General features: G+C 55.8%; 1 protein-coding gene and 1 long non-coding RNA gene across 4 annotated transcripts in view; one reads left to right on the top strand and one right to left on the bottom strand.

The window, feature by feature from the left end:
* CHST15 (carbohydrate sulfotransferase 15) overlaps positions 1-25,328 on the top strand; it is a 79,326-nt gene that overhangs the window by 50,682 nt on the left and 3,316 nt on the right. For all 3 annotated transcript variants that reach the window (XM_042960170.1, XM_042960169.1, XM_042960171.1), the window contains 2 exons: positions 2,322-2,478; positions 18,445-18,601. In XM_042960170.1, coding sequence (XP_042816104.1) covers positions 2,322-2,478; positions 18,445-18,601 — 314 coding nt within the window. The remainder of the gene's footprint in view (positions 1-2,321; positions 2,479-18,444; positions 18,602-25,328) is intronic.
* On the bottom strand, positions 19,604-22,690 carry LOC122231771. The gene is made up of 2 exons (XR_006209007.1): positions 21,133-22,690; positions 19,604-19,815 (listed from the first exon to the last, which is right to left on the bottom strand). It is a non-coding gene; the product is annotated as an uncharacterized LOC122231771 (long non-coding RNA).

Genomic DNA, 25,328 nt, shown 5'->3' with positions numbered 1-25,328 from the left:
CAACTCAGAGGAATTGTAATCAACCATTTGAAACATGGCCTTGCTTTTGACTCTCCTGTCCAAGGAGATAGACTTACACGCCTAAGCTCTGATATATTTATGGTTTTTTAACTCACATCAAGTCACTCAGATGGTTTAACTCACATCAAGTCACTCAGATGAGATCATACACCACCCCACCCCCACCCCCCACCCCAGTAGTGCAAATTGGCTACTAGCTATCTTCTTGCAGCCTTGGGTCCACACACCTCAGCTCACAAGTCTAATTAATATTTGATTGTGACTCCTACACCGTATGCCTCTGGGAGAATCTCATGTTCTTATGAAAGAGCTAAAAATACACATCCTAGGGCTAGGAAATAGAGCCGAAGATAATGAATGAAAAAGGAAAGCCTTAGTGTGGTTTTCTAATTTTACTTCCAGATTTAAAAAGGAAAATTAAGGAAAAAGTTTGCTGCTCTGATACTTACCTAGAACAGAGTTTGATGAGTTTCATGGTAGTGGAGAGGCAGGTGGAAAGCTGGAGGCTAAGGCCTGCCTGTGCCACCAGCCGGCTCTGAGCCGTGTGACGAGTCTGTCTTTGCGTTCCTGAGCTTTAGTCGGCACATCTGCACCATGGGACAGAATGGACCAGATCCATTGTGGCTCCTCTGAGCCCTGAAATGCGATTCAGCTCTGCTTCAGCTTCCTCGGGTTAGGTCTTTGGTGGAGCATAAGTGTCTTCCTTCAGCCCTGCTCACGGGTCAGAGAGAGCCTTTCCTCAGTGGTCTGGGCCAATGGCTGGAGTCACAAGGGATTCCAGTGACCAGATTCTCGGGGGTGGGGCTCCAGACACACGGAAAGGCAGGCCCCTACCTCTGCTGTCACGGCCCCCTGCTCTGCCCTGACAAAGTGCTCAGCTGGGGATCTGACTGCTGATGGAGTTGTTGATGGAGTCTTCCCCTAGATTGTAAGAGAGGAGAAGGCAGGGGATTGTCTGTCCCGTTTCCTTTCTCTATCCCTAATGCCAAGCACACTGCCAGGCACTTTGAGACACTAGATGAATGTTTTCTGGATGGATGGATGGACGGACGGATGGACAGACGGGTGGAGGGACAGATGTTTCTCTGGTTGCAGAGCTGGTTTATGTATGAGATCTGACCGAATTTGTGCCACTTTGGTTTTAGATACTTCCCTTGTTGTAATATTCTCATATTCGTTGTGAGTAGAACGTTCAAAAGACTTCTGACGGGCGTGCCTTGCCCGTATTCTACGGTATTACCTTGAAAGAGAGGAAAGACCAGCACAGAAATGCTCACCTGGATGTGACTGAACATCCTAGAAGAGCCAGGGCCCTGCCAACTCCCCGCATCTTTGTGACGCACTCACCCCCAATCAAAGAAACTCGTCTTTTGGCTCAGATTTTCCCTGAATAAGTGACTTTGTGATGTATCGAGTACCCATGTAAAATGTCGGGAAATTGAATTGGTATGTAATGGATCGATTTGCCTCTCTTCTTAAATCTCTGAAGACTCTGCTAAAAAGAAAAAAAAAGTCAGGGAACTGGTTCAAGTGTCGGAGAGGGAGACGCGGAAATGTGCGTGCCTTGGCCTCCTCCCCGTTTTAGAATGCGTGTTGAACGTTTCCTCCTCCGTCCGTGCGGACCATCGTAAAACCAGGGCCGGGCCGGCGGGCCGTCTACCCAGTCAGTACTGAGTGAATGCCAGCTGTGTGCGGGGCGATGGGGTGGCGGGCCCGTCGGACGCAGCACCTGAGACTGAGGTCCCGTGAGCCTTCCCGCAAAGCCTTCCTCTCGTTTGGTCTCAGAGAGTGCCCCGGACCGGCCGTTGTGATTGCACAAAAAAAATCTGATGCTGATTGCCATCTAATTTCCTGAAGAGGCTCCGTTTCCCTAAACTACTCTTCCATCCCTGGCACTCGGGGAAGGAAACGATCTAGTACATTCTCAGCGGGCCCTTCAAATGCCACAGAGCTGTGTGCCGTGAGCAGAGTCAAACATCGTGAAATTGGGAGGCCAGATGCTGGCAGAGGATTTTTTTTGGCACATCCTGGAGAAGAGCTGGGAGGGAGCGGATGCTCCGTGGTGCCTAGATCACCTGGATTTCCAGATGGAGGCCTTTGGGGGGAAGCGGGGGAAGTCGCCGTGGCAGAGGGTCGTGACTCTTCCTGGAGTCCCCTGTGCCGGTGGTGGTAGACCAGCTCACGCATCATGGCTGGTTGAGGGGAAGGCATCGATCGGAGCCCAGTTTGGCCCCTGGCACAGGCTGCCCCGCGGGAGCCCCTAACTTAGCACCCTCATTTGCGGCGTTCTCTGTTTCTAGGGGAGGCCAGCGCGTCCACCATGTGGGACAACAACGCCTGGACGTTCTTCTACGACAACAGCACGGATGGAGAGCCGCCCTTTCTGACCCAGGACTTCATCCATGCCTTTCAGCCAGACGCAAAACTGATTGTCATGCTCAGGGACCCCGTGGAGAGGTGAGCGGTTTGGGTTTCGTGCATTTGGGGGTGAAGAGGCAGTTTTAAAGACCCGCCTTATCATGAGCAAGATCTTGCCTCTTTTTTTTTTTTTTTTTTAAATAAACAAGCTTGACTTGCAACGTTACTGCTCTTTCTTGTGTAAATGTTATTCTTGGTGCAGTCTTCCTTGGGTCTAAACAAATTGTGGATTGTTTTCTTAGACAGCCTGACCGCGGTCTTTGGGCCTTCCGCCTCTGGCCTGGGGACGTGGGCCCTTCCTTGGGTACCGTCAGGGCACGTGAAACCCCCTTGGAATCAGGGGCGTCGGGGTTTGCCGAGCGCTTTAGCTCCCGCGATTCCTTGTGTCACGACCCCGTCAGCTCCGCTGAGTGTTCCGTCTCCAGCTTTCCTCAAAAGACCAAAAGGAAGAAAAATGACGGGCAGGGCTGTCTTGTTGTAGAAAGCCGGGGTCGCCCCGTGTGACTGAGGCGCAGCTGGTGTGATACTGAACGGCGGGGCTGGGCCGGCACTGGCGATGCTCTGATCGCACCAAAGCCTGCGTGGACGGCGGAAGCTCAGGGCTTCTGGGACACTTAGCCCAGCAGTCCCCGTAGTATCACCACATCAGAGACGAGGGGCCCGCAGGCTGGTCCAGGATCCTGGAGTGGGAGTCCCCGAGCCCTGTGATGACCAGTCCAGCTCCGTGAGACTCTTCTTCCTCTTGTGAAGCCGGATCTGTCTTGTAGGAGTATCCACACTTTGGATCTGCTTCTTCCCCACAGAGTCACACAGACCAAGTGTCATGCTCCCCAAACGGCAGCGCCTGCCACATGTGGAAGACAGCAGCCAGGGCCTTCGGTGTCTCGCTTTTCTTTGGGCTCCGCGTCTCTTGTTATGGGCGGGGTTATGCCTCTCCCAAGCATGTGCTGAAGTTCTAACCGCCCCCATACGTCTGAGGGTGACCTTGTTTGAAAACAGGGCCTTTGCGGCTGGACTCGAGTTAAAATGAGGTTCTGTTGGACACGGGTGGCCCCTAATCCGGTGGCTGATACCCTTGTGAGAAGAGGAAATTTGGACACAGGGACAGGGAGGGCACCACGTGATGGCAGAGGCGGAGATTGGAGTGACGCGTCCGCAGGCCCGGGGGGGCCTAGGATTGCCGACCACCGCCAGCAGCTGGCGACGGGTCTGGAACAGCCCCTCACTCAGCACCCCCAGCGGGAACCCGTCCTGCTGAAGCCAGGATTTCAGACTTCGAGCTTTCAGAAATCCCAAAGAATAAAAATCCCGCAGTCATGGGCCCACAGGTTGCGGTAGAAACTAATATCCCCCTCATATCTTTCTTGGATGGCATGCATCCGGGGCCTCGTGTCCTTGCCAGGGATAGCAATAAGAAGTGCTTGTTGTGGAAATTTTAGGAAATACACTGGAAAGCTATAAAGGAAAACTGTTATAAAAAAAACCCAGCAATAGTCTCCCACCAGCTTACCTAGGCAGATAAGTGTGTGTGTGTGTGTGTGTGTGTGTGTATGTGTATGTACACAACCGAATGCACATCCAGTCTTACACCTGCTGCTTTTGTTTCACATTCTTGCCCCCAGGAGGACTTGCCGTAAAGTCCTGCCCTGGTCACTCCCTGCATTTATCTCTGTGTCCCTTTGGCGGAGCTCTCGAAATGGCCCCTGCAGCTCTGACCGTGGCCTGGTCAGAGGAGCGCTGGCTTGTCCCCCTCTGTCTGCGCTGGGGCAGGCCCTCCTCGTGCTGCATCACGAGGCACATCTTTGTGCCCCGGATGCCGCCACTCTGGTTCTGTCCTTCTCCTCAGGAAGCCACCCTGTCTGGTTCCGAGGCGGCCGCTGACCTCGGAGCAGCTCGCCACATCCTACCTGCTGGTTCCCACAGTTGGGAGGCAGGGATCGGCCCTTCTGCTCAGGGAGTGGGCTGCCCAGCCTCCTCCCCAGCCGGAGAGCGGGTGACACAAACCGGCGGTGCTCTCGTGTAGACATGATTATGTAACTGTCAGCCTCGGGAGGAAAGGCTTCATGACTGAGTGACCCTTCACCGCCCACTGAGGTGTTTTCACAGCTGCTCTGCCCTCCTCCCCCAGACCGCCTCCAGCCGCAGCTCCCAAGGCTGGAAAATTCTCTCAAGAGTATGCTTCCTGTGCACTGAATGTCTTCCTGTCACTCTCCCTAGTTCCTCATTCTGGGGGAGGTCACGCTGTGTCTTAGGCTCAGGGGCCACGGGAGTGAGCGCTGCGACATCGTGTCACTCCCTGGGCATAGAGGGGTGGGGACCGGTGTGGTGTGGGTCTGGTCTTGTTCAGCGTGTGCCTGCCCCGTCCTGGGCCCCGGGCATGGGAGCCCACGGCTGGTTGCAGGACCGGCATGGCTGTGGTTGTTAAGGTTTGTGACTTCAACCAGAGCAAGAGGGAGGGTGAGAAGTGACCCAGAAGAGGGAATGGAACTCCTAGTGGGGAGGTCTAGAAGAGTTACTCTGGAGGAGCTGAAGCCAGGCTGGGTTTTGAAGGCTGAGTAGGAGTTTGGCAAGTCGACAGAGATGGAGTGTGGTTGAGAGGAAGAAGCCTTGCGAGCAGGGAGAACAGTGAGAGCAAAGGTAAAGACCACAGGTTCTCTTGTTGGGGGAGTGGAGTCACCTTTCCTAAACACGTCCCTTTCTTCCTGCAGTTCTCGATTGTACCTCCGAGGACACAAGTGCCATAAGGCGAGCCTCTCAGTGGGGAGGGCCATGGTGCTGCCCAGATTCAGACAGCTGAGCCAAAGCAGGACCTGCCCAACTTGCCTCTAGACCCAGCCAAAAGTCGGCCTGCCTTTACAAGACTTAAGGGCCATGAGACGGCCATTTCAAGTAGTCCCAGGTTTTGCCTCCTCTCTCCCCTCCTCTCCTCTCCCCTCTTCCCCTCTCCCCTCCCCTCTCCCAAATACTCTGTTTATTGTGAATACTCTTTTGCCTTTCTGGTCCTCAACAGAAAGAGTTGGTCCATTTGGTCATTTCTCGAACCCTGACCACATGTTGGGCGTGGTGCTGGGGGCTGAGCATATACATATCTGTGAAAGATGAAGGTCCATCCAGTGCTTACCCTCTGGGGGCTGGCACTTTTTTGGAGAAGTGAGGCCTTGCCTCTCTCGTGGCGGATGTCGTGGTGGCTGCCGAGGAGGGAACGGCCCGATGCCGCGATGGCAGCCTGCATCAGGAGGCTAACCCCGTCACTGAATCGCCTGCTGCATTCGGCATCGACTGCCGTATAACAGTTCACCCCCGAAGTCAGCAGCTTAGAACACCACACGCTTACGATGGCACAGTCTCTGTGGGTCAGAACCTGACCCGGTTTACTGCATCCTCTCCTTCGGGCTCGCTCTCAAGGCCACAGTCAGGGCTTCACCGTGGTGGGGTCTCATCCGAAGGCTTGACTGGGGAAGGCTCTGCTTCCAAGCTCTCACGGTTGTTGGCAAATTCAGTTCCTCAAGGGCTGTTGGGGGGAGGGCGTCCGTTCTTTGCCGGCTAGAAGCTTCCCTCAAGGCCTTGCTGCTGGATCTTGCCAACAGGGCTGCTTTCTTCGTCAAAGCCAGCAAGGGGAGAGTCAACCAGCAAGTCGGAAGTCACAGTCTTTTATAATCTGATCGCTAGGCTGTGCATCCATCACCTTTACATACTCTGTCGGTTAGAAGCAAGTTACAAGGTCCGGGCCACACTCGAAGGGAGGAGGTTACATGCTCTGAATGCCAAGGAACAGGGATTTTTGCCCTGCACACCTGCCCTCCATTTCCCTGTCTGATCCTCCCAGAGACCTGGGTCCCAGCCCTGCAGCCAACAGCAGAGAAGCTGCCAGAGTGATACCCCATCCAGAGGCAGAGCCCCCCCCACGCACAGCGGAGTGTGTGTTCATCTGCACCTTTTCTGTGTGGGCTACTGACAGCAACAGCTGTTTTGCTGCTTTTTAAGCATTTATAAAAAATATGCAACAGTAGGGATTTCTTCTTTTTTTAAACCCGTGGCTCACGGCCTATCCTAAGTGGCTGGCTCGTTCGCCATCCCAGCCAGAAAGGATGATAGATACTCAATGTTTAGGTCACTCGAAGAAACACACCCTTGGAGCCCTGTTCCCTTTAGTCTAACTGGGTCCCCGGCCAATAGCCCACTTGGGTCGTCCCGTGACCTCGCTCTTCCGTGGGGACGTTCCGCGGTTGCCTGCTGCCAGTGGGATTAGGCTAAACTTTTCTTTCCATCTACAGATTGGCGGGGGCCAGGGGTGGATTTTATTTCTAGTTTCAGATTCACATTTAGCCATTATTTCTGGAATGGACCCAAGGTAGAGGGTTTAAAAATACTGGAATTGCAGGTAGAATCAAATCAGTCACGTTTAAGTTTCCAGAGAAAGATGTAAATGGTAAGTAAGCCCATCTCTCCCCTTCTGGAAGAGAACAGAGGAATAGTGGAAAGTGGATAGGCGGGTGCTTGCGGCCAGAAGGGCCAGCCAGGCGTCATGTCGCAAGTTTCTCTGTGTAAGAGATAATGACAGTTTAAAAAAGTGAAGCGTTTCTAGGCCAAATTGGCCTACTTAATTAAAAAGCAGAATTTTCTTCATTTAATCTGACGCTAAAGTGGAAAAGACCATTCTTTTCACTGCCTCTCACATTAGCCTCCTGCCTCTTCATCTGCAAGAGGTTGGTGGAGTTTGCCTCATCATTTGGAGACAGCCTCCGTTACATGTGCAGAATGGCTGGAGGGTGCTGGCCCCTCGGACGTAGTTCACTCAGGGGACACTTGGAGGGTAGGGTCACACAGCATCTGTCAAGGACTTTACCACGTGTCTGTTTTGGGTTTCGTTCTGTATGTAGTGTTAATGCAGGGTGCAGCAACGACCCCCACAGGGATGCTTGGTTTTCCTGTTTTATGATGACGAGTCAAACAGGAAGGAGAGCTCCGCTAGGAGTGAGAACTTGATTTTGACCCAAGCACCATGAGCCTGAGAACCTGGGGCATTGTGTTCATCTGCTTATATAAATTGGTTTTTTAAAGTTTATTTATTTTGAGAGAGAGAGAGAGAGAGAGAGAGAGTGAGCGAGTGCGTGTGTGTGGGAGAGGCAGGAAGAGAGGGAGAAAGAGAATCCCAAGGAGGTTCTGTGTGCTGTCAGCATAGAGCCCAACACGGGGCTCGAACTCATGAGGCGTGAGATTGTGACCTGAGTGGAGATCAAGAGTCAGACACTTAACCCACGGGGCCACCAGGCCCCCCAAACTGATTTTTAAACAGCCCACTAGTGTGGGTCAATAATTAATCTATTTAGGACGATGCCCTAGGAAGGGAAAGAATGAAACACTTAATGAAATGCATCCATTTACATGCAGTTGATCATTAGGACAGAGTAATGAGCGATGCTAAGCCTTGGGGCAGGAATGCTGGTTTCATGGATCTTACTCCCAGCAAAGCGGGTGGTAGGATGTGTGAGCGGTGAGTGGCAAACCAGGGTCGCCTTGTAGAGTCATAGCTCTGGGGGACCAGATAGTCTGAATCGGAACCCCAGCTCTGCCACTCACTGGCTGTGTGGCTTTGAGCAGGTTACTTGACCTCTCTGTGTCTCATTTCCTTATTGGTGAAATGGGGGAAAATAGTCCTATCTCTAGGGTTGTGAGAATAACTTAATATATGTAACATATTTAAACAGGGCTGGATAAATACAAAATATTATGGAATTATTAGCTATTATTGTTAGGTCACAGTAGTAGCAAATATTGACAACAGCCAGATTGAGCACTCATTTACTCCCTGAACAGGTATTGAACAACTTAGATATGCAAGATGCGGTGCATACGTTAGAGAACAAAGTCCTTCTTGTCTGCCTTCGTGGAGTCTCTGTCCAGTGCAAGGGCCGGGGACAGCCCTCAATTAAGTGACCAAAGCGTTAACTGAGCACGTACTCAGGCTGGGCTACCTGCTAAGCCCTTTTCAGGCATTGCCTCATTCGAGCTTGGCAAGTAGGTGTGTGGGCTCAGTGGGGCTGCATCACTGGGTTTGCCGTCAACTGGTTAGTAGTGTGGCCAGGCTGGATTTGAGCCCCTGTTGGTTTGAGGAATCAGGCTTTCTTCCCTATCATAGGCTGGTCCTTGGGATGCAGATTTAACTTGGAGACGGCAGTGAGCACGCAGGAGGTTTACGGGGCCCGTTGTGGGACAAGCCGGTGGGGGGGTGGGGAGGTGGCGGTGGGGGGAGACAGGCAGAGCGGAGGTTGGGGCCATGATGCAGTCGCACAGAGGTCTCCCCGACCCCACCACGAGCTCCGTGGCTTGGACGGCCCTTCAGAGTTGTCCCCAGCGAGGCCTCTCCCGGCCACCAGCCGCTGTCCCCTGTCCGTGCTGGGGAAGCGTAACCATGGGTGGGGCGGGGCCTTTCCTGGACCGGACTGGGCTGTGAGCCATCAGCAGGGTGACTCCCCACCTTTGCAAAGCTCTGGAAGCAGTAAGGTCCCCTGTCTTTGATGGGTACCTTCAGGGCATGGACCCCACGCCAGAGAGATTAAGATGCCGATCCCAGGGCGACATCGAGCTCAGATTAGCAGGTAGCTGCGCCGACCGCCACTGCGGGATTGCCAGCACCCTCTGACTTGAGACGAGGCTTTCTCTCGCCGCTCCGATGTCCCGCAAACAGTTCCACTTCCCTGGGTCCCTGGGAGCGCTGACTTAGTGCCACAGACACGTCCTCGGGCAGGAGCGGGGAGCTGGCGCTTCGGCGTCACGTGTGGTATTTTCTCCGTAACACATCTGCACGGGGATTGAAAAGCAGGCTGTCGCCCAGCGCTGATGGCTCAGTTATTAACGTCGATTATCTTAAGGGGAAATGAGGATTCCCCTGTGGGCAAGAGATGGGACTGGGGGTGGTGGGGGGAGGCCGTCGGAGCGGAGAGGTCGTGACAGCGGCCTCAGAGCCGCAGATCGATGGTATGCCCTCTTCCTCCCTCCGGCCCGCACTCTTGCCTTTGTCTTTGAGACCCTGGGGGACGAAGAAATCAGCGGGAGTCTCGAGGAGGATTGTAGTGCAGTGTCTCTCAGTGGCCTGTTAATTTCCTGGCGGATTCAGGCATTTCGCTTCTCAGAACCTGTCTGTGGGGTGTTACGGCCTGCCTTTCGTGAGCCCTAAATGTGGCGTGGGCTCACTTTCATAGGGCTGAACTGTGAGCCACCCGAGGCCAAGGGGGCTGGCCGGGGCTGTCATGGTGGGGAGGGAGGGCCAGCCGGGCCCAGGCCAGGACAGCTCAGGCCTTTGTGAAGGTGCTCTGAAGGCCGTTCGGGACTGACCGCCTGGCGAAGGCCCCCGTCTTGTTACCGGTGAGAGAAAAACCATCGTGCTGAAAATTCCTTGTGTGTTTGACACTGTTTATGTTTTTGGGAAATGTTTACAGAGGCGTGGGCAGCCCTGCGTGCTCCCACACAGGTTGTTTGCAGAGGGCGAGAGACACCGGGGAGAAGGGCCCCGTTGTAGCCAGTCCGCAGAGGCTGCGAGGCGAGACGTGTGCCCACATCAGGCCAGGATGGATGGGGGTGGGGTGGTGGCGAGTCCCCTCTGGACCGTCAGGTCAGTCCGGGGACCTCGGATTAGTGAGGCTGGCGAGTTGAAGCGGGGAGGGCGTGTCACACACGGGCCAGCCCTGGGGGGCGGTGGCCATGCCCTGCGGTGGGGGTCCCCCAGCCTGGGATTCAGGCCTGGCTTCGCTACTGCTTTAATCAGGGGCAGCCCAGCGATCCGCTGCGCGTTCTTTTCTTTCCTGCCAGCAGATACCCACGATCAGGGTCACTGGCAAACTGTGTCCAAGTGCTTTGTCAACCATGCTGGGCTCTTAGATGAAAGGCACGTTTGGTATTGCCTCTGCGAGGTCCTGCTTTTTGTTCCGTGAGCATTTACCACGGACCCAGGACTGGCTGCTCTGGACCCAGAACCCTACTCGTGCCCGAGGGGAAGAGAAGACCGGCCCAAATGACCTCAGTGAACTGGAGATTTTGCATCCATGTGGACACGTTCAGGCCCAAACGTGGATGTTCTCCTCTGGCAGAAAATGAGCCTCATCCGTGTCACCCATGTGTACGGCCCTAAGGTGACTCTTGACATTTTCTCCAAACGAACTGGCCCGGCCAGTCCTGCTTCATTGTTCCTCGAGGTGAGAAATGCACAGCCCATGATTCGGCGAGACGGAAGGACCTGCTTCCCAGCCACATCAAATGGCCTTTATTTCCTTGTAGGAAAAATACGCATGATGATTATTGACGGCACAGTATCGGAGGTCAGGAAGTTATCGATCAGTGATTTGAATCTGGACGCCAGCAGATGGAGAACAGTGACGGGGTTCTCGGTTTTTCATTTTCGTCATCCCCCTCTGGGTGGCTGCAGGCCCGGGGTGGGGGTTGGGTGAAGCAGAAGACAAGAGTGTCATGTGCCCACCTCCCGGGGGGGTCCTGGTGGAGGAAATGGGACGTTCACCTGCGGGTCCCTGAGAAGCCGGCTGGCGGGCACTCTGGGAACGCAGCGAAAGTGGGGCCGGCACGGCCTGCAGGCGGTGAGCCAGCCCAGGAGCCGGCAGCCGCCCCCGGCCGCCCACCATCCCAGCAGCCGCCCCCGGTCTCTTCCCAGAGCCCAGCCCTCTGAGACGGCCGAAGCGTGACGCTTCGACGGGGACCGACAGCACGGCTCAGGCTCTCGAGACCGAGCCGATGAAGTGTCGCGTGCCTCGGGGGCCCGGGGATGTCCGTGACTTCTGACGTGAGCCTCTCCGGGAACGGACGGGTTAAAAGCAGCAGGGACGTTCTGGGGGCGACGAAAACCTTCTGGAAGTGGATGGTGGCAGCATGGGCGCAGCGTCGTGTGTGTGCCAAGAACTACTGCATTGTTAGGACGTGGATTGCGTCTCCATTTACGAAGGGTGGTGAGCACCAGACCCACCAAGGCCAAGCAGCCGATGACCGTCAGCTTGTGCAAGTGGCGAAAGATCACTCCGTGCGCTCTGAAATTGTTGTTGTTGATGTTTGTTCATTTCGAGAGAGAGCGCGCGTGCACGCAGAAGCGCGGTGGAGGGGCAGAGACAGGGGCCGTCAGCCCAGAGCCCGACTCGGGGTTCGATCTCCCAAACCGTGAGCTCATGACCTGAGCTGAAATCAAGGGTCGGATGCTCAACTGACCGAGCCGCCCGGTCGCCCGGAGCTCTGACATCGTAACGAACACCTGAACACCTGTTTGTCGTTGCTGCCGAATGGTGCCCAAGGCGACGCTCCGTAAACTCGCTTTTCCCGATGGTCACAGCGATGCTCATCTTTGTCCTGAGTGTGTGTTGGGTGCTGTGTTACACGTCACAATTGCTTTTCTGTTTCCAGGAGCTTGAGTAGTTCTGTAACAGAATTGACTCCTGCTTTGCAGTCACTGGGCACCTAAAACAACACAAACGTCAAAACGGACCCCAGAACCCATCGGCTCCGATGGCTGGCCCTCCCCCCGCCCCGGCTGATTGGCTCCTAAACTCGGGCCATGGGCCGAGGCCTGTGGGATCAGGGGGCTCTGTCTGGGCCCGGGCAGACCTGGGTTCGTTTGGGCCCCAGCCGCAAAGGCCCTGGGGCCGTGTGACCTCTCCGAAGGCCAGCCTTCTCCTCGTAAGACAGGGTGACGACGCTCTGCCCGTGGCTCAGGCAGGGAGGGGGGGCTCGGGGGGACGGGTCGTGAACGCGGAATGAGAAAACGTGTGCAGTGCGTGGCGCAGGGCCTGCTGAGGGCAGCCGCGTCAGGGATGGAAGCTGTAAGGACCGTGGGAGCTGACGCCCACGGCACCCGCGAGCCCGGCCTGTGGGAGCGGCCCACGGAGTAGTGGCTGCCCCTGTTTTTGTGCCGATCTGTCCACCCACCTCTGCTCAGTGTCGTTGAAGGAATCCAGCATCGGCCTGGGCATAACCGTCCCGGTTTTCCATGGCCTTGGTGGCCATTCCTCTGTCCCCACGAGAGGGAGAGATGTAGTCCCTTCCAGAGGCACTAGGTTCGGGGAGCCACCCCCCACGCATACATTCTCTCCCACTCCCCCTCGCGGCCGTGCTGGGTCCCGGGACCCCCGCACCACACAGGCAGGAGCCGAGCGCACTTCCAGGAGAGCCGGCCCCCCGTCACGGGGCCGCCCCAGCAGCCTTCTAAAATAACCATAGCACAGAAGGCCTGGAATGTATTTGGACTTATATTTGGAATTGCTGTTGGAAACGGTCCTGGCCAAATGTAACACCCATCTGTTTGGGATGGTTTAAGAGTAAGAAAATTAGATGGTTCAGCAGAAGGGGGCTTGGCGGCCCCTACAATGCAAGGGGTCTGGCTGGGTGTCGGGGCAGCTGGCTCTCAGCCAGGGAGCCCTCAGCCCCGCCAGCCGTGACTGTTCCTGCTGCTGGGGCCACTCGCTTCCTGCTGGGCTTCCCCAGCTGGAGACCTCCCCCTTGTCTCAAGCTGGTTCCTGAACCTTCTACCCCCTGGGCAGTCTTCCCTCCAGGAGCGTAGTTCAGGTTTCCTTCCCGCTCTGGATGGCCTTTCAGCCATTGAAGCTGTTGTCCTTCCTGCTAAGTCTTGCTTCTTCAGATGGAACAGCTCCTTCCCCCTCACCGTTTGGCACCCAGCCCTGAAAGCAAGCATCCTTTGGGATCCCAACTGGCCAGGGTGGTACAGAGTGACACCCTCCCACATTTTTAATGCCATACCTTTATTAATGCATCCTATGGTTTGCATCAGTGTCCATGCAATTCTGTGATGATTCATTATGAGTTTATGTCAGCTAAACCTATTGTGTGTTTACCCTGTTGGCCTCTCTCCCCTGCTTCATCATTGTACAGTTGTTTTAAAAAATGTTTTTCATGTTTATTTATTTTTGAGAGAGAGAGAGGGAGACAGAGAGACAGAGCACTAGCAGGGGAGGGGCCGAGAGAGAGGAAGACAGAGAATCTGAAACAGGCTGCAGGCTCTGAGCTGTCAGTGCAGAGCCCAATGCAGGGCTTGAACTCGGGAATGGTGAGGTCATGACCTAGGCGGAAGTCGGTCGAGTCACTGACTTAGCCACCCAGGTGCCCCTTGTACAGTTGATTTTAAAGACCAAAACGTGGATGTTTCGGTTTATCTATTGTTACATGAGAATGTCCGCTCCAGCCCTTGGATACTTAGTCTTGCTACATTTGCTGCCCTTCTCAACATTTTCTGAATGGCTTTAACCCATCCAAGTGGCTTTCACTCGTGCATGGTCACTGCCTGGCCCTTTTCCCCCAGAGAGTAGCTGTGGGGGAAATCATAGCATTGATTATTGCTGACATTCTTGGGAAGCACGAGCCTGATTCTTCGGGGGATCCAGATAGGGCTCCCTGAAAGTTAGAGCTCATGCTTTTCCTTTGCCTTCTTGCTTATACCTCTGTAGGGAAGCGAACCGTGTGGCTCTCATGCATCTGTACACTCAGGACTCTCCCGCGGTCTCAGGGTAGGAGAGAGGTGTAGGCAGAAAACTCCTCAGTCTTCCTGGGAATTGGGGGGGTAGAACCTGCATGCGTCTCCTGGGGCTGTTGCAACAAATTACCGCAAACCTGGGGGCTTAATGCGATGCAAATTTATCCTCTGGCAGTTCAGAAGGCTAGAAGTCTACACTCCGGATGCCACCAGGGTGGGTTCCTTCTGGGAGTTCTGAGGGAGGGGCTGTTCCAGGCCTGTGTCCAGCTGCTGCTGGTGGTTGACAGCTCTTGCTGGTCCCTGGCTTGCGGGAGTATCCCTCCAGCCTCCCCCCGTGTCTTCACGTGGCCTTCTCCCCCCGTGTCTCTGTCGCCTTTGTAAGGACACCAGTCATTGGATTTACAACCCACCCTCCATCCAGGATGCTCTCATCTCAAGATCTTCATTCGACATAATTTCATCTGCAAAGACCCTGTTTCCAAATAAGATCCCATTCATAGGTGCTGGGGACACATTTTGGGAGGATCTGTAGAATCCAGACAGGAGAGGTGGCCATTCACTGTGATGAGTAAAGTCTCTGCTCAGCTGTTTGTGACAAAGTGGAGTGTGAGGGACGTATTGTTACTCGTACGCCTCCCGGCAAGCGTGTGGGCTCGAGGGGATCCCAGAGCCCCCGGGCACATTCTGTGGGCAGGTCCAGGTTCCCGGGGGGACTGAGGGGCCAGAGACATCCCCTCTAGAGACTCTGTTGAGGAAGTGGGCCCGGCCCGGCTGTGAACTTGAGTCACAGAAGATGGGGTCCTGAGTTCATTTCACCTCCCCTCAAACAGATGAAAATCAGTCGTCCTCTCTTCCCTCACCGTCCCCTGCCCCCGCCCCGTAGCAGGGCTGGGCTGGCCTGGTTGGCACCTCGGACAGGTCCCAGTTTGTGCCCTGGGATTACTTCTTGATCTCTAAAGAGTTGTTGTGGAATCAGCAGATTCTTCATGAAGTTACTTTGTGTTTAAAATTGAGCCAGGTGTAGGGACTCTTGTTTTACTTATTTATTTTTAATGGTTTTGTTTGTTTGTTTGAAGGAGAGAGAGAGAGAGAGAGAGACAGATCATGAGCGGGGGAGGAGCAGAGAGAGAGGGAGACACAGAATTCAAAGCCGGCTCCAGGCTCTGAGCTGCCAGCACAGAGCCCAGTGCGGGGCTTGAACTCACGAACCGTGAGATCATGACCTGAGCCGAAGTCGGACGCTCAGCCCGACGGAGCCCCCCAGGCGCCCCTGGACTCTTGTTTTATTTATGATCCAAAGAGTCTACAAGGAATGGTACTACCACAGAATCAATTCTCAGTATGGAAAGCTTGACCCAGTGGTTGGGTTTGTAGTAATTTATGTGATAGAATTCCAGCTCCACCAAAGGACTTGGATAGTCCTGTAGGAGTCCATGGTAGGAACTCTGGAATTCGGATTTCCCATTATATACAGATTTTGATGAGAGTCTGAAAGGCGTCTGTTACTTTTCACGGACGTGGTTTCTTGGGCTGGGCCGTGATACGGCAGGACTGATAAGTGTGTGAGCCAGGAAGGACACCCCCACCAGACCCATTGCCACAGGGAACGCGTTGGCACGTACAGGTCGACTGCTCTTTGAGGTCCACGCAAATCCGATGTAGACACTTACCCATCAGCCTCTAGGTTATACTACGACTGGCCTGCAGGGACGGGTGCCGCGACCAACAGCTGCTGTTGGGGACGCTGTGACCGGCAGATGGAGTGTCATCCTGGGAAATGTGCTCGGGTGGGCACAGATCTGGGGGAGAATGTACTCACTAGTCCCTGAGCACCTCTAATGACTCGTCTGGAAACAGGGCCTTCTGGAGGGTTGGAGCGAGCAGGCCGAGGTCTACAAAACTCTCCCTTTCCAGAGTGTGTGCAGACGCCAGGCAATCGGTGGGCAGATCCCAGTCATCTCAGGACTTCTCAGAGGTGTCCTCTGTGGACACTGGCTGTGGATGAATTCTAACGGGCCATGTCGCAGGCACCATGCCCAGTGCCCGAGGAGAGCTGGTCCCCAAGAAGCCATGCTCCTGCGGTCAACACATGTGCATCCAACCTTGACTGCAGTTAGAGGGGAGGGGTGCCGGAGGGGGGAGCGTTTGCGGCTGGCCCCTGCAATGGGGGCCCTGTGGTTTCCGCCCCGGTGGGCGTGGTTGAGTGTGGGTGTCAGGGGCGCGGCGCGGGGTGGGGGTGTGCGTTGGCAGGACACGTGTCCTTGTCAGATTCACTGAGTCGCCCTCACCCTTGCTGGAATGAGGGAAGCCACGTCAGAGAGGTTGGAGGGTGGAAAGTAAGGCGTTAACGGGAGAGAGAACGTGAGTCCGTGGAGCCAGGGGGCCGACCCGTGTCAGCCCCGCTTCCCCACAGGCGGGGTGGGGGGGGCGGTGTGCGAATGAAGGGTGAAGCAGGGAGGTCGCTTGGGGGGTGGGCGTTGGAAAGGCACCAGGCAGGAATGAAGAAGGGATCTCCGAAACACAAAAGAAGATGAAGACTTTGCAAGCGGAAAGCAGGAAAAGGTGTGGGAACTCACAGCTCAGAAGTTGCGGCAAAGAAAAAAGTTTCTGGGTGGCAGTGGGATGACGTTTATGTTAGGGTGCAGTCCCCCGTCGCCCCTGCGCTCGTGGGTGCTCAGAGCCCCCCACCCCCCAACCGGGAGGTGGGCGGTGTGCCGCGACGACAGGCACGTGATCTGATTCCACCGGATCTGATCTGGTACCATCCATGGTTGTGAAAATAGAAAATATGCCCCTACCTGCTTCAGTGGGCACAGAAAATTTCTGGAAGGCTCTTTCAGCCCCTGATAAGAGAGGTCACCTCTGGGGAGCAGGACTCACAGGTTGGACCCCTGGAGAAACTGGGCAGGAGGGCTTGAGTGAGAGCCGTGTTCATGATACTGTTGTCATAATTCACCTTTTCTTATTGTTGGTCTGTCTCATTTAAGAAAACAAGTAGCCCTTGCTTAACAAAATCTATCTGTAATGCTGAGAGTCTGGTAAAATATATTCACAGAGGATTTATTGAAAGGAAGAAAGACAGAAAGAGGAAGGAAGGGAGGGAGGGAAGGAAGGAAGGAAGAGTGAGGGGAAGGAAGGAAGAAGGGAGGGAGGGAAGAAAGCGGAAGGAAGGAAGGAAGGAAGGAAGGAAGGAAGGAAGGAAGGAGGGAAGAAAGGATAGAGGGCAGGAGGGAAGGAAGGAAGGAAGAGAGGGGAAGGAAGGAGGGAGGGAAGAAAGGAAAGGGAGGGAGGGAAGAAAGTGGAAGGAAAGAGGGAGGGAGGGAAGAAAGGAAGGAAGGAAGAAGGAAGGAAAGAGGGAGGGAGGAAGAGAGAGAAAGGAAGGAGCACGCAAACCCTTATCCTGGAGCTTGGTCAAGGCTGGTAAGGCAGGTTTCACTCAGGACCCACTCCAGTGGGTGTCAGGACACTGCGTGGGGTTTTGTGTAGGGCACAAAGACTGGCCTCAATTCCAGATCCAGCAAGGAAAAGTGGGGACTCACAGCCAAGGAGTAGTGGGGGTCCGTGGGTTGGAAATTACTAAGAGGACACACCGGGCTAAGGTCGGTCTGGGTTCTGGCTAAATCGACCTAGCAGGATTCCTGCTGAAGGCACAATGGGGCGATGAGACATCCCCTGGGAGATGGTGGGGGACCAGGAGCCCGTCAAATATTGAGGGTGATCAGATATCGCAGGGCGGGGGGATTCTGGCTGAACCGACCTGGCAGGATTCCTGCGCACTTGGGCAGTGCAGAGGTGGACGTGGAAGTCTACAAGCTGAGGCCCGGTTGGGAAGGTTTAGGGGAGCCCGGGGAAATTGGGTCCAGGAGTGACACCGTCAGTTCTCGAAGGAAAACATGGCCACATACATGCGGTGGGGTCCGTGTGAACAGGTTTACAGGGTGACTGCACGCAGATGTAGGGGTGTTTTTATGTTGTGTTAAAAAATAGGTCTGTACCAATCTAGAAAGATACGTTTCATAATTTGTTGTTGTTGTTGTTTTTTAATGTTTGGAACGTCTGTGGAATGGGCCAGGAATCTCATGAGAAACTATCAGATTGTAGGAGCAACAGCTGTTCTGGTTATTGTTGCCTCTGATGGAGGAGAGAGAAACCGGAAGGAGCATAACATTTTCGTGGCCCGTCTTCGCGGTCGTACAGTTTTCACAATCTGGTGTTTCTCAGCTCACCGTTCCAGTGAAAACAGCTGCGTGCTGAAGTGGCTGGATAGGATTTAAGAAGTACCGGTGGTTGGTCGGGGGGCCAGTGTAGACATGTCCGAATCCAGGAGAGCGTGGGTGGCCCGGTGAGGGGTGGGGAGGTGTGGGAGGAAGCAGGGAGGGGGCTCATCTGCAGGGGAACCAAGAGAAATGGCAGGGTCCTAATGAACGAGCCGAGGTAACGTCATTGCACGTCGATTTCCGTCGTCACCCACGTCGCGTGATTTCACGGTCCCGGGTGGTAAAAGTCTCCGTTTATTTTATTCACAGGTTGTACTCCGACTATCTCTACTTTGCAAGTTCGAATAAATCTGCTGATGACTTCCACGAGAAAGTGACCGAAGCTGTGCAGCTGTTTGAGAATTGCATGCTCGATTATTCCCTGCGTGCCTGCGTCTACAACAACACCCTCAACAATGCCATGCCTGTGCGTATCCCGGAAGCCGGCCCCCTTACAGAGCAGGCCACTTGGTGGTTATTATGCAGGTGGCATGGTGGATGGGATTTTAGCATATAAACGCAGAGAAGCATTTTAATGTGCAAACGCCTCTGGTGTTTGCTAGTGCACAAACAAATACGCACGGACATAAAAATTGTATAGAAAGGCTGGGCCCTTTCGGCTGGCACCAGGCTCTCTTCCCTGCTCATCTCCCCATTGCAATGCTCTCTCCTCCCCCTGCAGAGAATGAGGGCACCTTTAGGGAGACTGCCATTCAGTGAGGCTCCAAAAACCCACCCTGCAATTAGGATTGGCAGACGCGGGGACCCAGCTCTCGAATCGTCTTAAGCATCGTTCCCTGATCAATGGCGGATTGTTTTGGTGGTTTAACGAATCACCCACCGGTGACTTTCAGTGTTCCTGCGACAGGGCCTAAATGGGAAACTATCTCCCGTTGATCTCTCTTTTGCTTTTCTCTTACTTGCCTTCAGGAATGTGGCTGTACATTTCTTGCCTTTTTTTCTCTTTATGCAGAAGAAGCTGTTGGTGGTGAATTCGGCACCCTTCAGCTGGGGGTGGTTTTCTACCGCATAGCACCCTGGGTTGCCTGCCTTTTCAGCAGATTGGTGCTGTCGGAGAGCCTAACACAGTGAAGCTGGTGCTGCCCCTGTCCCGGGGCATGGTTCACCGCTGCTCTGCGGAGCGCAGCATGTGGGACGGCACAGACCGATGTGCTCGAGGTGGAGGCTGGGAACCCCCTGGGCGTGGGGTGCTCAGGGTCAAGAGGTTTCCCTCCCTCTTCCTTGTTCTCAAGGCCGTCGTATCTGGAACGCGGGGTCCTGGTTCCAGCAGGATGCGCAGAGGCAGCGGGTTGGATTGAGGCTGGAGTTTTCAGTGTGTCAGAGAAGATGCGGACAGGGGCACAGATAAACCTAGAATCTGCCCAGCAGCACAGGGTGGAGGAATGGCCTTTGGAGCCAGACAGAGGTGTGGGTTCGCTTCCCAGCTGGGGCGTTTACTAAGCTGTGTGACTCTGGACAGTTGTTTTAGCTTCTCTGAGATGCCATTGCTTCGTCCTCAAATCGGGTAATAAGACTGCCGTTCCAGGCTGTTGTAAGGGTCAGAGTGATAGTCCCTTCGTGCGTAGGGGAGAAATGAAGAACCCTTGTCCTGCAGCCATCTTAGAGTTGCCGGTCCGGGCCCTGCGAATTAGACCGACAAAAGACAAATTAACAAGAGAGAGAAAAACCACAAGTTTATTAACAGGTGTGTTGCACCCGTGCGTGATGAGTAGCTCAGAGGGACGGTTAGAACTCAGGCTTGTGTAACGTCCCGACAGGAGAAAAGGACATTTGTAGAGAGGTGACCGGACAAAGCAAGAGGACTTTGAGTTTCTAGGGCAGCAAATCGTGGGAAGGCAGGTAAACGTATGGGGGAGCTAATGGTTGATGAGGGCTAGTTTCATCGAGGTTTGTTACGTCACATCCTCTGATGCTCTCTTAAGGCTGATAAAGGTCTAGGGTTGTCTCCAGTGATTAAGTTGGTCCGTCCTGGTGGAGAGGGGAGGAAGGGCACCCTGACAAATTTATGTACGGCTTGGAGGCAAATAGGGTGAGGGCGGAGAGCTTTTTTTATGTTTGTGTTTCTTCTCAGTTGCCTTGGGCTCAAAATAATCCTCATGCCAAAGTGGTATATTTCGGGGCAGCGTGTTCTGCCTCCCTGCACATGCATTCGTCATTTGACCGTGTCTGTGCATGGCACATGGGCTGGGAGGGCAGCCGTGACAGGACAGGCCTGGTCCTTGTGCCCCCGGGCAGTCCCAGTCCTGGCAGGGAGAGTGACCTAGCGGCTGGGGCAGGAGCCCTGGCTCCCAGCAGAGGCCACCTGAACACGAGGCACCAGGGGAACGTCTAGGAAAGGCAGTGTTTGTGCCGAGGCCTGAGTGATGACGGGCTGGGGACGTGGAGGTGGTGATCTGTCCAGGTGCAGGGAGCAGCTCGGGCAGAGGCTGAAGAGTTGAGCACGGAGAGCGTTTGCTACAGCTGGGCACAGCACATGGTTGCGTGGGTGGTGGGGCGACGGTAAGAGGTGGGTGTGAGCCTTGGAAGTCTGGCCTGACATGGGTCCCCAGGGAGGGTTTAACAGTGGTAGCAAATCTGTGTTTCAGAAAGATGCCTGATGTGTGGCGCCCAGGGCTGGCGGGGTGTCTCCCAGAGACGGGGAGGCCAGGGTGGGGGTGGGATGGGGTTTCTGTAAGAGAACTGGGGGCTGAGTCAGGGTAGGAGACGGTGGAAGTTTCTAGAAACAATTAGGAGGACTAGAAAAAGGACGTGGACAGGGGTTGGACTGGATCGGATCAAGCGGTGGGATGATGGGGAAGCCATGTGTTTGCTGGCCGGCAGGCTGAGTGCAGCATTTGCTTCAAAATGGCTCTGGTTCTTAGCTGTTGCTTTTTAGTATGATTGTTCATGACCATGAGGGTCATCTGTGCAGGGCCTGCAGGAGAGAAAAGCCACTACCTGGAGATGTTTCTTGAAACTTCCTAGGTGTGGCGTGGTTTGGGGACTGGCCTCATTCACAGCTGAGACTTGATTCGTCTCCAAGGGCATACAGTGGGTGCCGACTCTGTGCTCAGCACCGTGCTCAGTGCCGGAAGAAGCACCGCCATGGGGTGACCTGGAAGGGAGAGGGAGGGGGCGGGAGGCAGAACAGGGAGAGTTGAGGTGATGCGTCCAGCTGGTGTGGTTCAGAGAAGGTGCTGGAACCGTCCTCTTCCAGGCCGTGTTACTACTGAGTTCTCTCTTCAAGAGGTTATGTGGCAGGTGCTCCGAAAGGGAGGGATAGGTGAGGGCTTTGCTTCGGGGGCCTTCTACAAGGGAGCGCCCCAAGCTGGCTGGATTTGGAAAAGGGCAGGGCGAGGCAGGGCCGGGCAGAGCTCCTGACTGTGAGGCTTATTTCAGTGGCATTTCAGTGGCTTCACGTCGTGTTTCTGTCCCAGGAGAGTGAGTGTCTGATGTACACGTGCAGTCTGAGCCCGGGGCCCGCTGCACCGCCCGGAGCTCGCCGGGCCAGCGCCTCGGCACAGTCAGGGCCACGGGGACAGAGCTGGCCGGATGCAGGTCTCACCTGGCTTTGAATAGGTTTCTAGGAGGCGAGATTTCCACAGCCACTGTGTCCCACAGACAAGACCCCTCCGCTGCCCTGTTGGCCTCCAGCTGGGAACCCTGAAACATGACAGACACCGGGTGATCAGTACACAGGAGTCGTCATGGGCCTCCACTTTGGGGTGTGCTGGAAATTCTTCCTGATCACAAGCCTTTGCCAGTGAGAGAGGGACGATGGGATCCGAGCTTTGTTCGCCGCTGATTCTGCGCCAGGCACAGTCTTGAGCTCTTCATGTTCTGTCGTCCGTGCTGCCCTGAATCCCATGCCCATTTTACAGATGAGGACACTGAGGCTCACAGACATGGACTCTCACATCCAGAGACATAGAGTGGGTAACAGGCCTAGGGTTCATCCCGGGTCCTGTGGCCTTTCGGACTCATGGCATTCCCTCCTTTCCCTGGCTGGCTCCTAAGAGCACAGGTTTGAACTGGCTTTTTCACTCGATCTCATGTTCTGCTGAGGATGGCGAGGTGGTGGCTGAGCCGACACCTTAGGTCAGAGAGAGGTGTCCGGGGGCAGGATCGGTCGACAGGATGGGGTGGGGGGCGTCACAGACGGCAGACTGGCCGTGACCCTTCAGCCCCTTGCTCACCGGGAAGAGCCAGGCAGCGAGGAGCAGTTGGAAACCCTCCTCTTGGGCGCGAACCTTCAATTCTGGGGTGAGGGACGCAAATCTCCCTCCAGCTGTGAGTCCCAGCTCAGCCACAGTGCAGGGAGGGAGAGCTTTTTCAAACATCGGCGGACCCTGGTGCCACCCTTCCTGAGACATCCCCTGCCTTCCAGCAGCACTGGAGTGCACCAGCCGGCCCCCGCCTCCTTCTCCACCTCCTCCCAGCCACCTCCTCTCTGTCACTGCTCTCTGCAGCCACACTCTCTCCTGTTAGAGGACCTAACAGCCTCTGGCCTCGGATCGGGGGTTCGCGAAGCAGGGTTCCGGCAGCGTCAGCATCCGCGGGGATCTTGTCAGCAGTGGGACCCTCAGGCTCAGCCCCGGCCCACAGAAGACAGCAGCTGGGGGGGTGGGCCCATCAGTCTGTCTAGCACCTTCCAGGCGGATTGGAGAGACCGGTTCCAGCCCCTTTCCCTGGAACGTGCTTCCCCTGGGTTTCTTATCCTGTGGGTCTTACTGACCTCCGTTTTCTCTCTCCACCCCAGTTGTTTCCCTGCAGCATGGATCACAACTGGTGGCTGCAGGTTGTTTCTTCAGCAGCTCGGCTCTGTGTCCCCCACGAGGTTCCAGGCTCCATGAGGCCGGGGGCCACGTCTCTTACATAGCCACACGTCTCCATTGCCTAGGGGGGTACCTGCATGTAGCATGCACTCGGCTGTTTGCAGAATGAATGAATGAATGAATGAATGGGGAGTTTTTGAGACTAGCGGATACCGGGTAGGCTGTGTAGGGTGTTTCACCTAAACCCCTAATCGGGAACCGAGAGGCTCGGCATGGAGCCTGTCTGGAAGGAGCCCCGCACCCACCCCTCCCGGGCTCTTTCCCTGTGTGGCAGGAAAAGCCCCGGTGGCGGGGACCCGGTGTCAGCTCCGGGTGCCGCTGGGTGCCCCCCCAGCTGACCCCGGGCAGGCCCCCACCCCTCCCTGGGCTTCCATTTTTCCAGCAAGAGTTGGCCGCGGCAGATAACCTCAAAGGCTTCTCTCAGCTCTGCTGTCTTGTAATTTTACATCTATCAGACACTTCCCCTAAATGCCGTTTTTATCTTCGCGCCGTTTGGATCCTCCGGCCTCTGCCGGAAAGGTGAAGAAACACCGCTCCAAGTGGGCCCGTCTTGGGTTTGTGTCGATGGCGCACGGTTGTGGTAACGATGCTGCGTGCACCGGGAGGCGTCACTCAGGGTGACTGGAGCTTTCCTGGAGTGGTGAGGGGGGAGGGGGAGGAAGAAGGGGGACCAGGGCTGGCCAGAAGGGGAGGTGTTCAGGGGAGCCTCCTCGCCTCCTGTGGCCTGCAGAGCCCCGCGGGGTTTGTTCCCTGCCCTGCCGCCGCCCCCCCCCCCCCACCCCGCCAGGACCGTCCCTGCCCGCGAAGGAAGGCCTTGCTGCAGGAGGCTTCAGCCCGCGGGTCTTTGTGCTGGGGGGCTCTGCCCACGGAGGGAGCCGACAGGCTTTTGGAGAAATAGTCTGTCACCTGTGGCCAGGTCAGGAATGCGTTCCGGCTGCTGTATCATCCCCCCCCACCCCATCCCCACCACAAACACCAGCTTCTGTCCTTCTAGAAAGTTCTCAAGCTGCACAGGCAGGTTCTCCGGAAGATCACCCTCGTGGGGCTGGCCCTCCCTGGGAGGGCCCGGCCAGCGAGCCCGACAGAGACTTGACCTGCTCTGTGAGGCCCATGACTCCAGAAGGCACGCTCGTTACGGTCTGCTTGTGTTAGGGGTGCCGCACGCGTGATTTCTGAGGCTGGCACGTACTCGTTCTCTCTCCGGCTTTGGTCCAGCTCGGGGGGTCTTCTTTAGGGGCCGGCGCGTGAGGCAGCAACAACCCCGGGGGGACAGGAGGCAGCTAATGAATTCTGGAGACCGCTTATCACTTCTCACTGTTTATCTTCCTCCGCATCCTCCTGCCTGATTAGAACAAGAAGGAAGCGGGAAAAGACTAGCGAGAGATGAGACTAGTCGGCTTCTGTACGTATTTTGTCAAACGTTTCACCGCCCTGCCACCACCGTGTCCGGCACGTCGCCCGAGGAGCACCGGAGCCCGGCAGGCTGGAGGAGCCCCGGGTCGGGCTGGGAGGGAGAGAGGGACCCTGAAGGGAGAGCGTCTGTCTACGCAGCTGAGCGGCTGAGGCTGGGAGGGGGCGCCTGGGGGCCGAGCGCAAGCCAGACCAAGGGCTCCCCACGCTCGGAGGGCAGGCAGGCTGGGAGTGGGGCCCGAGGGTCCAGGCCAGCAGGTGGGGCAGCTCGCACTGGTGACGGGCCAGGGGTGGGTGCTCGGGAGACCAGACGGGAGCACCGGTTAGGAGGCTGTGACAACTGGGCCTGACCGGAGGGGCTGGCGTGGAGCTAGGCAGAGGCAGCAGGTGGAAACGTGGGAAGGTCGCAGAGGCAGAGCGGCAGACCGGAAATGGGGCTGGGTCCCCAGGACTTGGGGGAGGGCGGGGGGCCCAGGAGAAAGGGGCTGCGGGCAGAAGGGGAGAGCTCTGGTGTTTTCCTGAAGCTTTGAAGAGCTGAGCAGCAGCTGTGAAGTCAGAGGGAACGTCCCACGGCCACTCTCGTTTCTGACATGTTTGTAAGGCAGGGGGTCCCCCAAACCACTTTGGGGTTCAGTAGCTCCCCGGAAGGAATCGCAGGACTCACTGAAGACCGTGCTTCCAGCAGAGAAGGGACACCCACTGAACCGCACCCCCCCCCCCCCCACTCCCACCCAGGGAAGGAGCACATGTGGCCACACACAGCATTGCCATCCGGGGACGCCCACCCGAGCCTGTGGTGCCCGGAGTATTTACTGGGACTCAGTCACATGCCATCCGCTTGGCTGGCCTTTACCGTCCAGTCCCTGCTGCAGGCCAGACCGATCCCCTGTCAGTCAGTCTCACTGTTTA

The sequence above is a fragment of the Panthera tigris genome, chromosome D2 (assembly GCF_018350195.1).
Source record: "Panthera tigris isolate Pti1 chromosome D2, P.tigris_Pti1_mat1.1, whole genome shotgun sequence".
Lineage (NCBI taxonomy): Eukaryota > Metazoa > Chordata > Mammalia > Carnivora > Felidae > Panthera > Panthera tigris.
Note: the sequence above shows the minus strand (reverse complement) of the source record. Positions and strands in the feature narration are given on the sequence as shown.